The sequence below is a fragment of the Hirundo rustica genome, chromosome 2, assembly GCF_015227805.2.
Source record: "Hirundo rustica isolate bHirRus1 chromosome 2, bHirRus1.pri.v3, whole genome shotgun sequence".
Taxonomy (NCBI): Eukaryota; Metazoa; Chordata; class Aves; order Passeriformes; family Hirundinidae; genus Hirundo; species Hirundo rustica.
The window spans coordinates 46,357,315-46,371,393 of record NC_053451.1 but is presented as its reverse complement, the minus strand read 5'-3'; the positions used below and the strand labels follow the sequence as shown (position 1 = coordinate 46,371,393).

The 14,079-nt window shown below is 36.1% G+C and overlaps 1 protein-coding gene across 4 annotated transcripts in view; it reads right to left on the bottom strand.

Moving 5' to 3' along the window:
- The window catches only part of TNFRSF19 (TNF receptor superfamily member 19), a 57,823-nt gene that overhangs the window by 22,722 nt on the left and 21,022 nt on the right, over positions 1 to 14,079 (bottom strand). For all 4 annotated transcript variants that reach the window (XM_040056263.2, XM_040056264.1, XM_040056265.2 and 1 more), the window contains 2 exons: positions 12,559 to 12,737; positions 9,804 to 9,889 (listed from right to left, as the gene is read on the bottom strand). In XM_040056263.2, the coding sequence (XP_039912197.1) occupies positions 9,804 to 9,889; positions 12,559 to 12,737 (265 nt within the window). The remainder of the gene's footprint in view (positions 1 to 9,803; positions 9,890 to 12,558; positions 12,738 to 14,079) is intronic.

The following is a 14,079-nucleotide window of genomic DNA, read 5'->3' as shown; positions in this document are numbered from 1 at the left end:
TGACAACAGTTTGGATACGCTGTGTTCGCCTAGGAAAGCAAATTGAAAAAACACACAATTCTATTCTTATCATGTATCTTTAAAAGTTTACAATAACACTTACATTTTATAATTCTGAAATTACTTTTAGCTGCCAAAAGTGACAACTGTCACACCTATGGGCCACTGGCAACATTCATTATGTTTAAATACATAATAGTTAAAAGCAATGGAAGGCACATTCCCTGTTCTCAGAAATCTAGCCTTCCATGGCAAGGAAGGAAAAAGCAGTTTCCCCCAAAGAATACAAAACTGGCAGGAAGGAAAAGTCTCGTACAGATCCAGAGATCAGTGTGATGCAGGCAGTAAAGAAATGATCCATGTTCTGAATAATAACCACCAAGCTCTCTGACAGGTGTTCAATCAACGAAGTTCTTAATTCAGGACTTAAAAGAGAGTGATGTAGAACAACAGGAGATGTTTGACTGTGAGCAAGAAAGCCTTTTATAACTGCAGCAATGTCTGTGAGAGACAACCAGCACAAGTGTGGAATAAAAGCTCATCCAATTCTGGAAGAGAAAACCTTATGGCTGCATCCCACTTGTGTCAAGCCTGCACAAAGTAACAGCAGGAGAGGACTAGGAAAGAACCAGGCCTTTCCAGTTTGGTATTTGTCCTCTGTTGCAAGAGCCACAACATTCCATCATATATAAAAACTCTTCAGTATGGAACTTTTTACGTATATTTGGATCCAGAAGAATGTGTCACAATCCATCTCACAAAACCCTAGTTATGGAAACCTGTGTGAAATCAATCTAACAAACCATGTTTTGTCAAAAGAAAAATCATATATTATAATTACCATATGTAGTTAAAGGAAAGGTTTAACAATTTGCTTGGAAAATGATACACAGAAAAGGGGGATTCAAAGCAAATTCTCTAGAGCCTCCAGAAAGAAATACTACCAAGATATGCATTAAAACCTAAATTTTGTTTGGCTTTTACATCTACTGCAAACTCTGTTACTGAACCATACCATGGTCTTGCATACTCCACAGAAATAGTTACTTGTATATCAAGGATATTTTCTCTTTTTACACAGAAAATATTTGCATTTCATAAGTGTAAATGCAATTATAATGAAGGAAAGACAAGAAGACAATACATTTCCGAATTAATAGGGGCTAAACCCACACCAATTAACAGAGTAGAATGTCTTCTAGTGATTCTTTTGTGTAGATTCATTCCCTGATGTAGAGGATTACTCATCATAGTGCATGAAGCGATGCATTAAACCTTTGCAGAGTCATATTCAGCTTTTTAAGTTCCCATTGAATGTTATCAACAGACCTCCTTTATGATTTGCTGGTCAGTCTCAATGCTTTTAATAATACAAAGGTAGTGACAGCCAAAACAGAGGACTGCCCATTATTTGAGATTAAAGAGCAGAATAACTGAAATAGAAAGTCTGACCCAGTCACCTGTACTTTACACACATAAAGCAGGAAGTAGGAATAAAGCTGAGCTGATTAGTCACACAATAATTTCAACTGAAATTCACTACTTTATAGCCTGAACTTCACTTCAAAAACTTCACAACTCAAATTCTTAACTATTTGAAAAATTTCTATTCAAGAAAAGAACAGTCTTAGTGGTATACTTTTTATCAGGATATCCAAAAAGGAAACATATCAGATATGCTTTCCCCCTCACTTTGAGAAGCTGTGAGTACTAAATTAGTCTCTATTATTTAACCATGACTGGGTTGCAGTCAGAATGTGAAAATTATAAACAGTGTAATTATCTCAACAAGCGATCTTAGAGCCATTGAGCTGTACTGCAACTTGCTAATTTGAGAAGGCATGAAACCAGGATCCCAAAGAGGCCCAGCCCTGCAGTGCCAAGCACAGCATCACTTGGGCTGCATCCCCAGTGCTGGGAAGCCACCTGTGACAGGAACACCCTTCTGATGTCAGAATCAAAGAGTAGCAGCGGGGAGCCAACACACAGCCAGTACACATGATAAGGGAAGACTCCTGCACTCAAAGAAGACACCAAGAAGAGGACTCCCAGATATTATCCCAGCCTGCTCTGCAGAGTTTGGCACCAGAAGGCACCAGAGAACAGACTGTTCAGAGATGAGCAACAGAGCAGTTAGCTCAGAGATCCTGATGGCTTCGGTGTCAGCTGCACATGTAACTGCTCAGCGCTGCAAAAGTCTTTGGATGACCACTGAAGGTACAGAGAAATTTGGAGGTGCCTCAAATTCTAATTCCATTACCTCTTGGATCAACTGTGATAGAGAAAGGAATCTTTATTGTCCAGTTATACACCTGTTCAGATCATCCTGCCCAGTCCATGAATATGTACGTCCTTCCAGGGCACTCAGGGCAAAGCAGGTGAACCACAAACCTTATGGTCTAAACTAAAGCTGCAATGTGTCCAAGCCACCTGGACCCAGAATTAGTGGAATACTCCTGGAGACCAAATGAAATGTTGTAGGTCCCTCGGGCTCTTAAATGTTTACACAGTTAGGTAGATGTCAAGCAGGACAGTTGGTGATGCAATTGTGGAGTCAGAATCCTGGGTCTATTGAATATTTATACCTCACATACCTCTAGATACCTGACAGGGCTAATATTGTCTACACTAAGATATCCCTAAAGCATTCAATACTAGCCTGGTTCTTTCAGTTTATAGCTTGAACTGGGCCACTTGAAACACACTTAGTGAAATAAAATTTCACAGTACAAAGAAATCTAAGTTAGACTTTAGGTAGCAGGCTCAAATTAAGGACACTGCTTATTGTCATTATAAGAGCTTCAAAGAAGATCAAGAAATTTCAAACACTCACTGCTTGAGGTTACTGTAGACTTTCATAATAGAGCAGACATGCTATACTGAGTGTTTCTGTTCTACAGAAGTTACTAGTAAGCGAATCAATTCATTGGAAGAGCTCTCACACCTACAGTTCTGAAGAATTAAGCTGTAACAGATGTGATTAAAAATCTTTCTGATAAAACAAATTATCCACTGTATAAAATTAACTGAATGGTAGAAAACATTTAAGGATAGTGCAACAAAGTGGACAGGAGTTCAATAGTTTAACTGATTGGATGCCCTGAGAGCTTCAGCTTCCAAATCTTGATTCCTTGGTAAAGCGTCTGGCTTACTTAACAGAAATTCTATTTGGTTTGGGAGTTGCACCTCCTTGCCATGTCATTTCAATTCATAAGCTAAATTTTCTTCTATGGAAAATCTGTGGTGGTTTTTTGTTTGTTTAGGCTTGTGGGTTTTTTGGTTTTTTTTGTTTTTTTGGTTTTTTTTAGAGAAGTAGACAGGATAGTGGATACAAATGAAGGAAACACTTCTGACCATTTCTGTCTACTCACCATAATGCATATGTAGTGGTAACAAGCTACATAATGAAGTACTTCCATACATATAGGCAAAGAAAGGAGAGGTACAAACAAGTAAAGTTGATGAGAGTAAGTTGGGGAAGTTTTGGAACATGATTAAACTGCAATGTATTTGCAGTTTGTATTTGAATTTCCTCTCCATTAAGTAATGCTTCAGAACTACTTAAACTCCTCTGTTATTAAAATAAAGAAAATTTTGCCCTCTCTTTTTTTTTTTTTTTTTTTCTCACCCCATTTTATAAGAGGAGATCAACATATGAACTAAAGAAACAGAACAGTAAAAAAAGAAGCTGTTCAACTCTAAGTTATACATGAACACCAATGGGTCAGAACCATCTCAATTATCAAGGACAATGAATTGAAAGCATTTGGGTTTCCTAGGTTAACGCTCTTTATGATGAGTGAAAGAAATAAAATTGTAATAAAACTTTTTAAGACATGAATAGCAATTCTCATCTCTCTCGTGGAATTTGTTTCAGACTTCCTGAAGATAAGTTACTCTACTATCAGGTCACATATGGAAAATATCAGACTGACTTACTACATTTTTACAAAAGTGCATTTTGGTTTTGAAATAATGGGAAGGTAATGTCTCTGTAATAAAACAGTATTGATATTTATAAACTAATGATGCTATTATCTATACTTAAATTAGCTGTCACTGCTTGTGAATGCTGTGAAAGGTTTATACAATATTCCAGCTGCTTTCTATCACAGTGTTCAAAACAGCAAAGAGGATTATGAGAGATGCTGTTAGGTAACCTCAAATCAGAAGAAATACTGAAATAAAAAGGAGATGTATGTTGGAACAGGACCAAATAATTAAGAATAATTTCACTAGCTATATACTTTCAGTTGCCAGTTGCCTCCTGTGCATGTAAGCAGCCTTCCTTCAAAAGCTGCTTTGCATTAGTAATACAAAGTTTATTGTACAAAGCAACCAGATAAAATTACAGAAAAACTTAATTGATGTAAAAACATTATCTGGAGTCTGACAGCTTTAAAATCACAAAATTCTGTAAACAGAAAGAAGAAAGTGACACAAATAAATTAAAATCCCACTATATAAACAGTGGAACTAATGCTGAATTGAATGTCATCCAAAAATTACTCTCAAGTTAAAAAGCTCTATTTATGTTTAATGAAATAATATAAAAACTTCAGCAAAGCTGAGGCAGTGGGATATTTTTTTTTTTTTAATCACTAGTGAAAGTATTTTACAGAATACACATGTAGCCAGCAAGCTTCCAGCTCCCCCCTTACAAAACAATGTAAGTTATAACCCTGCAGACTGCAATTTCTAGCTTTTTATCTTCTTTGTTCTGATGTTTAGTCCTTGCATACCCCCAATACCCATCACACTCATATGAAAGTTTACTAAGTCACAAATCCTAACCTTGTTAATGTAAATAAGTAGATTTATATGAAATCTTACTTTTCCGACACCATCTGCTTTTAACGCCAGGAAGAAGGAAATAACAGCAGATTTTATCCCTTTAATAGTACTTTCCATTAATGAAACAACATACCTTGGAGATTTGAAGAGTGACACTCAGCTCCAGGACACTTATATTTAGTTCCCATAAAAAGCAATACTGTAGTCCTATAGAAAGTAACTAATAAAAAATCTACACAAGAAAACTGTAAATGGAGCTTTATAATTATCTTAGTTAAGGCAGTCAAAATGTCACAGAAGTTCTTTAAGGAAGAAAATTTAAAGCAGGTAAGACATGGATGCCTCATGAAAATATAATGTTTTCACATTTAATGATCTTAATGCATTTGCCTCAACAAGCTGTAGTTTCTACTTCTATTCCTCACCTTAGTAAAAAACTGTTTCTTTTCTAGTTTGAGACATTCTTTATAATTGAAATCAATACGGTTCATGGCAAAAAAAAAGGTAGGAATTTTAGACCTGAGCGCCCAGTTTATTTCAAACGCACATGATGTTACAATCAAACTGCAGATAGGTCTACTGCTGTGACCTATTCAACAAAACATTTCTGCTTCATTGAAGCAAAGAATGTGTTTATTTCCTGGAACATGTAGAGGCTAGTTTCCCAAGCTCCACATGGAATGGTATCCCTCCCCCATCCTGTCCCCCCCCAGCTTCCCATGCTCCTTGATCTATGCCATGAAGACAAGCAGAAATAGTCCCGGAGAAGAAAGGAATTTGGCCGGACAACCTGTGAAATTTTTCGTGGTGTAAGAAATTAGGATTTTTACAAATGTAACAGTGTGGTTACTAGAGGAAAAAAAGAAAAGGATAAGTCTATCGTTTTGGTGGCCTTTTGGCTGTAAAATACTCTCTTGTGCCTAGACATTAATTTTCTCATTTCCTTGACTCGCACAATTTATTCCAAATTAACGGCACAGCCAAATTCTACACTGAATTTACAAGTAAAAGGGGATACCACTGATTTTAGATTGATGTGGAAATTGTAGCACTTATTTTTGTAATCCATCTCCAAAACGTTCCATGTCACAGTCTCTTCTGCTTAGCAGAAAGCCTGCCCAGAAACGAAAGGATTCTTGTGACTATGCGGCTTTTCTGCATTTTGGGTTGAGCAATACAAAAGGAACCATTTGTAAGAATAGCTGACATAATAATTTTCCTGTTTCAATTTTAATCTACCATCTCCTTATGACTGAAAGAAGATAAGCATGGTTTCTAAGGGTGGTTTTTTATTATTTGTTAAGACAGATTGGCTGAAAAGAATGGTTGTTCCAAGAAAGAAATGGTCTCTTCAGAAAATGTGCTCATTACCTGAACCATTCCTACTTCTCTCCTTCACTTGTGCCACCACAAGTGTTCTGAGGTCAAAGAGCTTTTTAGATTAAAAAATAATCTTGAGAAGGGAATTATTTTAATTCTTTTTCTATCACAGAGAGATTCATAATCTTACTTACGAAGCTATTTCAGTAACAGTTTAAACATAATCATGGGGAAAGCACAACAGTGGCCTGAGAAGACAGGAGATTGAACTCTGCAAATCTAAATTGGTACTAAGACAAAAGAGTCATTTAACCATATCAATGTTACTGTTTCACCACTTTTGGACAGTCTATATTAACTTCTATTTCAGAATTTACATCTTTGATAAATTCTAATTCCAGTTCAAAGAATTCATATTCTGTCATTCAGATGAGAAAAAAAAAAGGCTTCAGCTGAGAAAAATGTACAAAGTAAGCATATATCACGATTTTAAAAACATGCTTTCATTTCTAATGTTTAGATGCTGAGCCTATACATAAGACTGGTATTTACAGTTTATTTACCTGAACTAAGTAAATTAAAATATAACTATATCATTGTGTATTTAATTTTCTGACATTTAAAAAACACACATAAGTCATTGTGTCCCCCTTTAAAGTTTGCACAAAGGTGATAGTAATTCTTCTGGCCTCTAATACTCTCTTTACTTGTTCATTATAGAATCCTTTCAACTTTGCCTCTAGCAATTCACAAACTCATTTTTTTCATGAGTAAATATTTAAACCAGATCTGTTTTAAAATGTCTACAGAAAGGAGATAAAAGCAAGTATTTAGATTTATAGCTAACCAGGTAATAATCAACTGCTCCTAGAAAGAATTTGATCCATGTCTCAGCTTTACCATGAACCTGTTGTCCAGGTAGGGGGCTGTGAGCCTTTGTGCCCTTATGGTAATGTTCTTAAGCAAACAAAAGATTGCCACACACCTTGGAGGACAATTAATTCATTGAAACAGGACATTTAAACTTTTCCTTTTCATCTGTAACATTAAGAGCTAGCTGCACTAATATTTGACTTTCTGTTTCACAGTGGAAAGAGAGAAGGATAAGAAAGGTAGAGAATTAGAACTTAGTTCTCTGATCGTTGAGAGCTTGTCCCACACACTTAATGGTCTGTCTCCACTTAGCTTCAAGTAATGCAGGCTAAACTATCAAAATAACTCCACTAACATTTTCAGCATTACATGGAAAATGTTCCACACACCATTATTTCTGTAACCTTACAGAATCATGTTTTTTACTTGGACCTAAATTTCCCCCTATTTGATGCTAAGTAAAACTCAAAAGTACTTCAGTTCATTTAGCTACTGTTGTAGGAAGAACTTCCTAGGCTGCTTGAGGAAGGCATGTACACTCTTCAAAGCTGAGGCAGCTGCTGTTAGAACCTGAAGGACCAACACACTTATTCTGAACAAAAGCCTTCTGAAATCCACAGTGACATATGGCAACCGTACTTCATGGTAGTATTTCTGTTACTTAGGATTTAGGCGGTCAGTATGCAAATAATGAACATTTTAATGATTTCAAACCTTTTATTATTGCTTCTGTGAAAGCTAGAAATACTTGCCAATTCTCACAACTTTGCTGTTACCCCTTCTGTTATTTAACCAAAGGTGTTGTGCCAGCCATAAAAGTAGGGAACAGAAACGTCTCTAATCTAGATTTACCACTGCAGCTTGTGCCAGAGGAAATGCTCTTTTCCATGGGGTTGCCTGTTGTCCATTTAAAATGAGTAATAGCTTCCTAATGGTTCAATTTAGGATCCAAGCTTAGGCTCGATTACAAAAGCCAAATCACTATAAACTAAACAATCTGAGCTATGTCAGAAGACTTGTCAACTGTTCTTTCATCACCTTTTCAAAATAATAATCTGTGACTTTGAAAAATATGAAATACACAAGTCAATAATTACAGTCAAAGCTGAATGATAAGGGAGATAATTTCTTCTTCCCTGTCTTTGATTATGCTAGGGAACAGAATTCAAGTTTGAAGAGCATACTTTCTTGGAAGGGAACAAACAAGAAAAGAGAAAAAACACATAAAATGAATTTATGAGTTAGAGATCCTCCATTAGAACAACATTGTTGCACTTTACATTTCACTAACTTTCTTTTGTTGCAGATAAAAAGAGAGTAAAAACAAATGAAGGGGATAATACTGAATTTGCCCAGTTGAAGGAATTAAAATGCATATATGTACGAAATGGCCTGTCTCTGTTCATACTGTGTCTAGAAATAACTTCTGCAGCTCATTGAATCTGAGTGATTTACTTCAGTAATTCCAGATCAGCATTTCATTCTTGGCATTAAACCCAGCAGAGTCTGATATGAAGAACATTCTTTCTAAACACTCTAAGATACTGTCTAGACTACAAAAATAGTTGAACATTTTTGCATTTACTTTCTAGGCTTATGTTAAACATGGGCATGAGTTACTGCTACAAACATTAGAACTTATTTGACTTATTCTCTGATTTACTGGCTTTGAATGTTGCAGTCCTTAAAAGTTTTTATAAATGTGGAAAATGTTTGAAAACCTAATTTTATAAGTTTATTACCCAAAAGGCACTAAAACTAGGGTGGAAAAAGAAGAAGAAAGTTTGGTTTATTTGAAAAAAGACTACGTAAGCAATATATGAAATGTTGAAGAAGAAGAATCCTTATTTCATTGACATTAATAAAATATAAAAATATAGTTTTATAGTATGGGAAAAGTATGAGTTTAATGCACAATAGTATGCTCTTGGTTCTATTTTAATTTTACACAATTAAAAAAAGAGAAAGTATATTTATAAAAAACAGTGTGTATTTATTGAAGTAGCATAAAGTATTTCAGGAACCTGACAATTCATTCTTTCTATTAAAAAAGTCTCTGAACTAGGAGAAAAAACTCCTAAAACATAACTTCACATTTACAGAAGCAAAGAAGTAAACCCAATATTTTCCACATAATTATCCTGAATCACATGTATTTTTCATTTTATAAACTAGACAGCAATAAACACAAGAAGAAGAGTTTCTCTTTTCATTGAATTAAAAACACGCTATGTAGACCACCAACAGTCTTGGAAGAAGTGGTAACAAGGCTTCTGCTACAGAATAAAGTATCTCTCCTTTTGAAGAGATTCTAATTCTCTCATTGGCGAAAAACAAATAGAGAAACCAATTACTTACTTCCTTTTAACAGTATAGGAATATAAAGTTATTAATATTGTTCTCTCTCACTGTAACCTTAGTATAAAAGTTATTTTTAAAAGTATCAACAAATACCTTTTTGGGTGTCAGGAAAAGATACTGCCCCACCTGATAGCTGGCAGAGAGTCCAGGAAGATTGCCCTTCTTTTGGCATTAGCACAAATTAAAAAGTTACAATACGAGATCAGAAGTGGAGTCAAGACTCCCTGACCACATGGTGTGACAGGAATGTTGATCTCCAAGGAACTGGCTATGTGTGAGAACTTCTCAATGATAGTACTGGACCAGCTGAAATGTATGAACAAAATCATTTGCTAACAAGAAACGTAGTTTTAAAAAGAGCTTGTCACTGTGACTGTCATTTTTTTGTGTGTTTTTTTTTTTCCCCCAGGCTTTAAAGTTAGAAGACAACACTCTAAAGGAAAACCAGCACTTACAGTGAGGCTCATAGGGAGGAGGAGGATCGCCACAAGGAACACATTCCATGTCTTGAAAGCCTCCAAGCTTAGTCTTCCTATAAAATCTACAAGACAGAAGAATGTGAAATAATAGTTAATCAAAACCAGTTACTATTCCTCACAAAATTAATCAGGTGTTTTTTAAAAAAATCTTCCATAGTTGCAAGTTTTGTCTATATGTGTCTCTGCAAACAATCAAGAAATAGAATGAAATAAAATAAAAGTAAACAAAAATACAGTAGCTATTAATTATAGTACAAGACAGATCTAAAATAAACAGAGGAAAACTTGGTGATCTGTTAGTCCAAATGCATGGTCACTATAATCTTATATTCACACAAGAAATAAAAAATTCTGGAGATTTCAGGCAGAAATCAATATCCCATTTTCCACACAGGTCACAACATACATGACACACACCTTATGCAAGCTTAGTTACATATCTAAAAAATAAAAGTTAAGTGATTGATCTATATATTACAAGGTAATTATCACCTCTAAAAAATATATAACAGGCCAAATATCAGTGGCATTTTATTTAAAGACCCGTCAAGAACTTTATTACTGAGCTTATGTTTGAAAAGCATACTGACAACAGTGACTGGCAAACCCCTACATTCCCAATCAGGGAACAGGAGTAGCATCAAAGAGAAAAAACCCCAGAACTTTAGAACATTGTGTTTCAAATTTTTATGTATGACATCCTCTAAAGAACTTACCTACAGCTCCTGTCTGTCTTTCAACCATTCATTAGTACTAAGACAGAATCAGCAGCAGTGGCCTGTTCAAGACAAGTACATGAATTCTTTTCTGTAGTGGTCACCACCACTACACATGAAATAAAAGGTACTAACTCTACTGATGTTATATTCCTAACACTGCAAATGCCATTAAAGTATGAAGCTTTTATCAGCTAAAGCAAACAGCTTTCCAACTGCTCAAGAAACTCCCACTTCAACAATGTGAACAGAAACAGATCCATGGGCTGCAAGACTGAAGGGGTCACTGTGATCATTTGCTCTGAACAAAATGTGTTAATATTTGTTTTTAGCTGCTCACTGCACTGTTTTGAAGCTGAAAAATAGAGATTGCCATGTTGGAAACCCATGCAAAACAGAAATAAGTAAGACTGCTGAGAGGTAAAACATCAGCTAAACTATTTGGTTGGGCTGGCTGCATCCTTCATTCTTTTGGGCAGCATCCAAACTAAAGGACAGGTATGACTGGTGGTGTGTTCTCAAGTTCTGTCACCCAAAACATCCAGAACAGATGTCCTGTGACTACCCTTGCCACAGTCATGACTCCCTCCCTCCTCCTGTTCCCAGCTGCCAGAAAACTCAGGTTGTGGAAGCAGCTCTTGTTCTAAACTCAACGCACCTATCTAGGATGCATTCTAGACCAGAATTCTGAGAAGCATTCCCAGGTCCTCTAGTTTAGCTTTACCCTTAATTCATATCCCAATGTGGCTTCTTTTTTATTCCTCTCTCATCTTCCAAAATTCAGCTTATATTGTTTACCGAAGAAAATCTTCTCCCTGCTGAAAGAGAGAAGCTCTACAACACATATGTAGCCCAAGTAAGCCCTACAACACATATCTATTAATATGCCATAAAAGCATAAATCAATCCACCACGTGGCTGCAAGCAGTATCAAAAGTGGTTGTGAGTAATGGCTACAATGCCTGGGGCTGCACCTTCTTACACAGTGACTTAAGCTAAGATTGGTTACCAAACCTTTACTAAGTGCTTTTAAATGAAGAGAATTCACCTCTGGCTTAAGAAGGAATAATGGCAGAAGCTTCAACAGTGTTCAGGTATTTGATACTTGGTATTAAAAAAAAATATATATATATAGATATACACATATAAAATAAAGCCACTGAAATATAGATACTAAACAAATGTATGAACTTTTAAGCATGTCTGAAATATATACTCTGAAAATACAAAGGCTGTTACAATTACAAATCAATTCTCATATACTACTCCTATCAGTTAAATTACCAGTTCCAAAAAGCAACAAAAATGTATTTTTACAAATTCATCCAGATGTTTACAATATAGGAACTTGGCAACCATGTAAAGAATAGCCTTTTAGAGGTCTTTACATTTAATTCTGCAAACAGAGAAAATTAAAATACTGCAATGGAGTTTTGGGGTGGCAGGACAAAAAACTAAGCACAGCTCTTGATTTATAAAAGTAGTTTCAGCAAAAAATATTCCAGATAATTTAGGATTTTCATCTAGGATCATGCTTTGTGAATTTTGAAGAAAAGAAAGGTGAAGAAAATTCCAGACAGTAAGCCACAGCCACTGCTTTTGACCTAAGAATGTATGTGCATGAGAATTATTAGGCACTGACCTAAGGAGGAAAAAAAGGCAAGCAAATAATTTGATAGTTTTTGAAGAAGGTAGGTGTGTATGTTTCCAAATGTTTAATTCTTTATAACAATGAACTAACCCCCCAGTAATGCTGTTTGAGGTATTTCGCTCAGGTGCTGTACAGACCATACTCTCCCAGAACAAGCAGGTAATTATAAAACCATTTTTTTAGATAATTACTCCAGCAATTCAGAAATTACGTGCTCAGATGATACAGTAAGGCCAAGATTAGAACACGGGACCTTCGTACATACACAAAGGGTACCAACATTTACCCACAAAACACGAACAAGCAATTTTCATGTAAATTGGGTTAGAATTCGTTCAAGACTCATCTTCAGAAAGGGTCTTACCCCGGTAAACAGTCCCCACACAGCGCATTGCTGGTGGCAGAGCAGTTGGCCTTCTGAAAGCGGTTAACCAAGGCACAATCCAGACAAGGCTTGCACTTCTGAAAGCCCCAGTCCTCCTTGAATCTGTTTGGCCTGCATGTCATGCACTGTGCATCCTCCCCATATCCAAAGCCGCATTCCTGTAGGGATTAACAAGCAATAGCAAGCTATTCAGTCACTGAAAGAGAGAACAAGAAGAGAATGCTGGGATAAAATGAAGACCTAGTGTAATTATTACTGAGAGTAGGTCTTTCTTGAGACAAAAGCCATCCTTTCAGCAAGTTCAAATGTGTCTTCCACTGCTAATAATCTCCCTTACTTCTATAAGTAATACTTAGTCATCCGCTTTATTCATGAAACCACCGTGTATTTGAATGATAAAGGGCTTCAAGGACTCCCACAGTTTCATTATTACTAGCTTATGGTAGAATTATTGAGCTGTCTGTTTTTTAATTAGGTCAGTCATGTGAAAGCGAGGAAACTGGGACAAGTGAAGTATAAAGGCACTTACTCGGTTACAAAAACAGCAAAGAAGCACTTTGATATTAAGGTTCAGAGCTAAGGTGAACAAAGTTAATTGCTGAGGAGAGTGCACTGATCTTCAAAAGCTTAGGACTTCTGTTACCAAATAAACCAGAGCTGGTTAATGACCATCAGCTAGGCATGAAATGTTGCTTAGCCACGAAGAATCTCAAAAACTCAACCCACTGCAGCTCTAACAGTTCTCAAACTGCTGGAAATCTTTAAGAGATCTGCAGATCACAGGGAGGCACAGTATTTTACTGTACAAGCAATATCGTTATAGTTGCTTTTTTCTGCCAAATTTAGCAGTTTGAAGGCATTATTTCCATTCATTTGCAAAAGGACACCAAATAAAATGGACAAGCTGCAAAGATAAAGACCAAGCCATTTGTAATAGTTTGAGGAGTGCATCCTATGAACTGATTACCAAGAATTATCAATCAACTTCTCAGGAGTTCTCAAGTTACTAGGAGCTGCTATTCCCTCTTATCGTCCAAATATCCTATCAATTTTGTTTGGTACTTTACTGTTCGATTTGATGCATTAAACCCCAAAACCACAAGGGGAATACAACAAATGGCCAAAAAAGAACTTCTTAGGAAAGGCACAATATGGGGACCTTGTTCTCCAGTATGTATTTTCAGTGGAAGAATAGGGCATCTTCCCAGTGGGAAAGCTGCAGGACATCCTCAACTAGGGCAGCTTCAGAGAAGGTTTCCACCAGTTTAATGCATATAAACACGCATGATGCATGTATTTAGATGCATATAAACAACTTTTTCCAGCGTCACCGACCTAACCAAATCTGCTGCAATAAAAAAAGCTTTTAAAATTTAGAAACACACTCAGATTCTCCAAGATTAAACACACTTGGATTCTCCAAGGCTTTGTGCTGAGAAAGCACCTATGGGACAAGCTTTGTGATCAATCTGGTTAATATCAATTTTATAGTGCATCTAA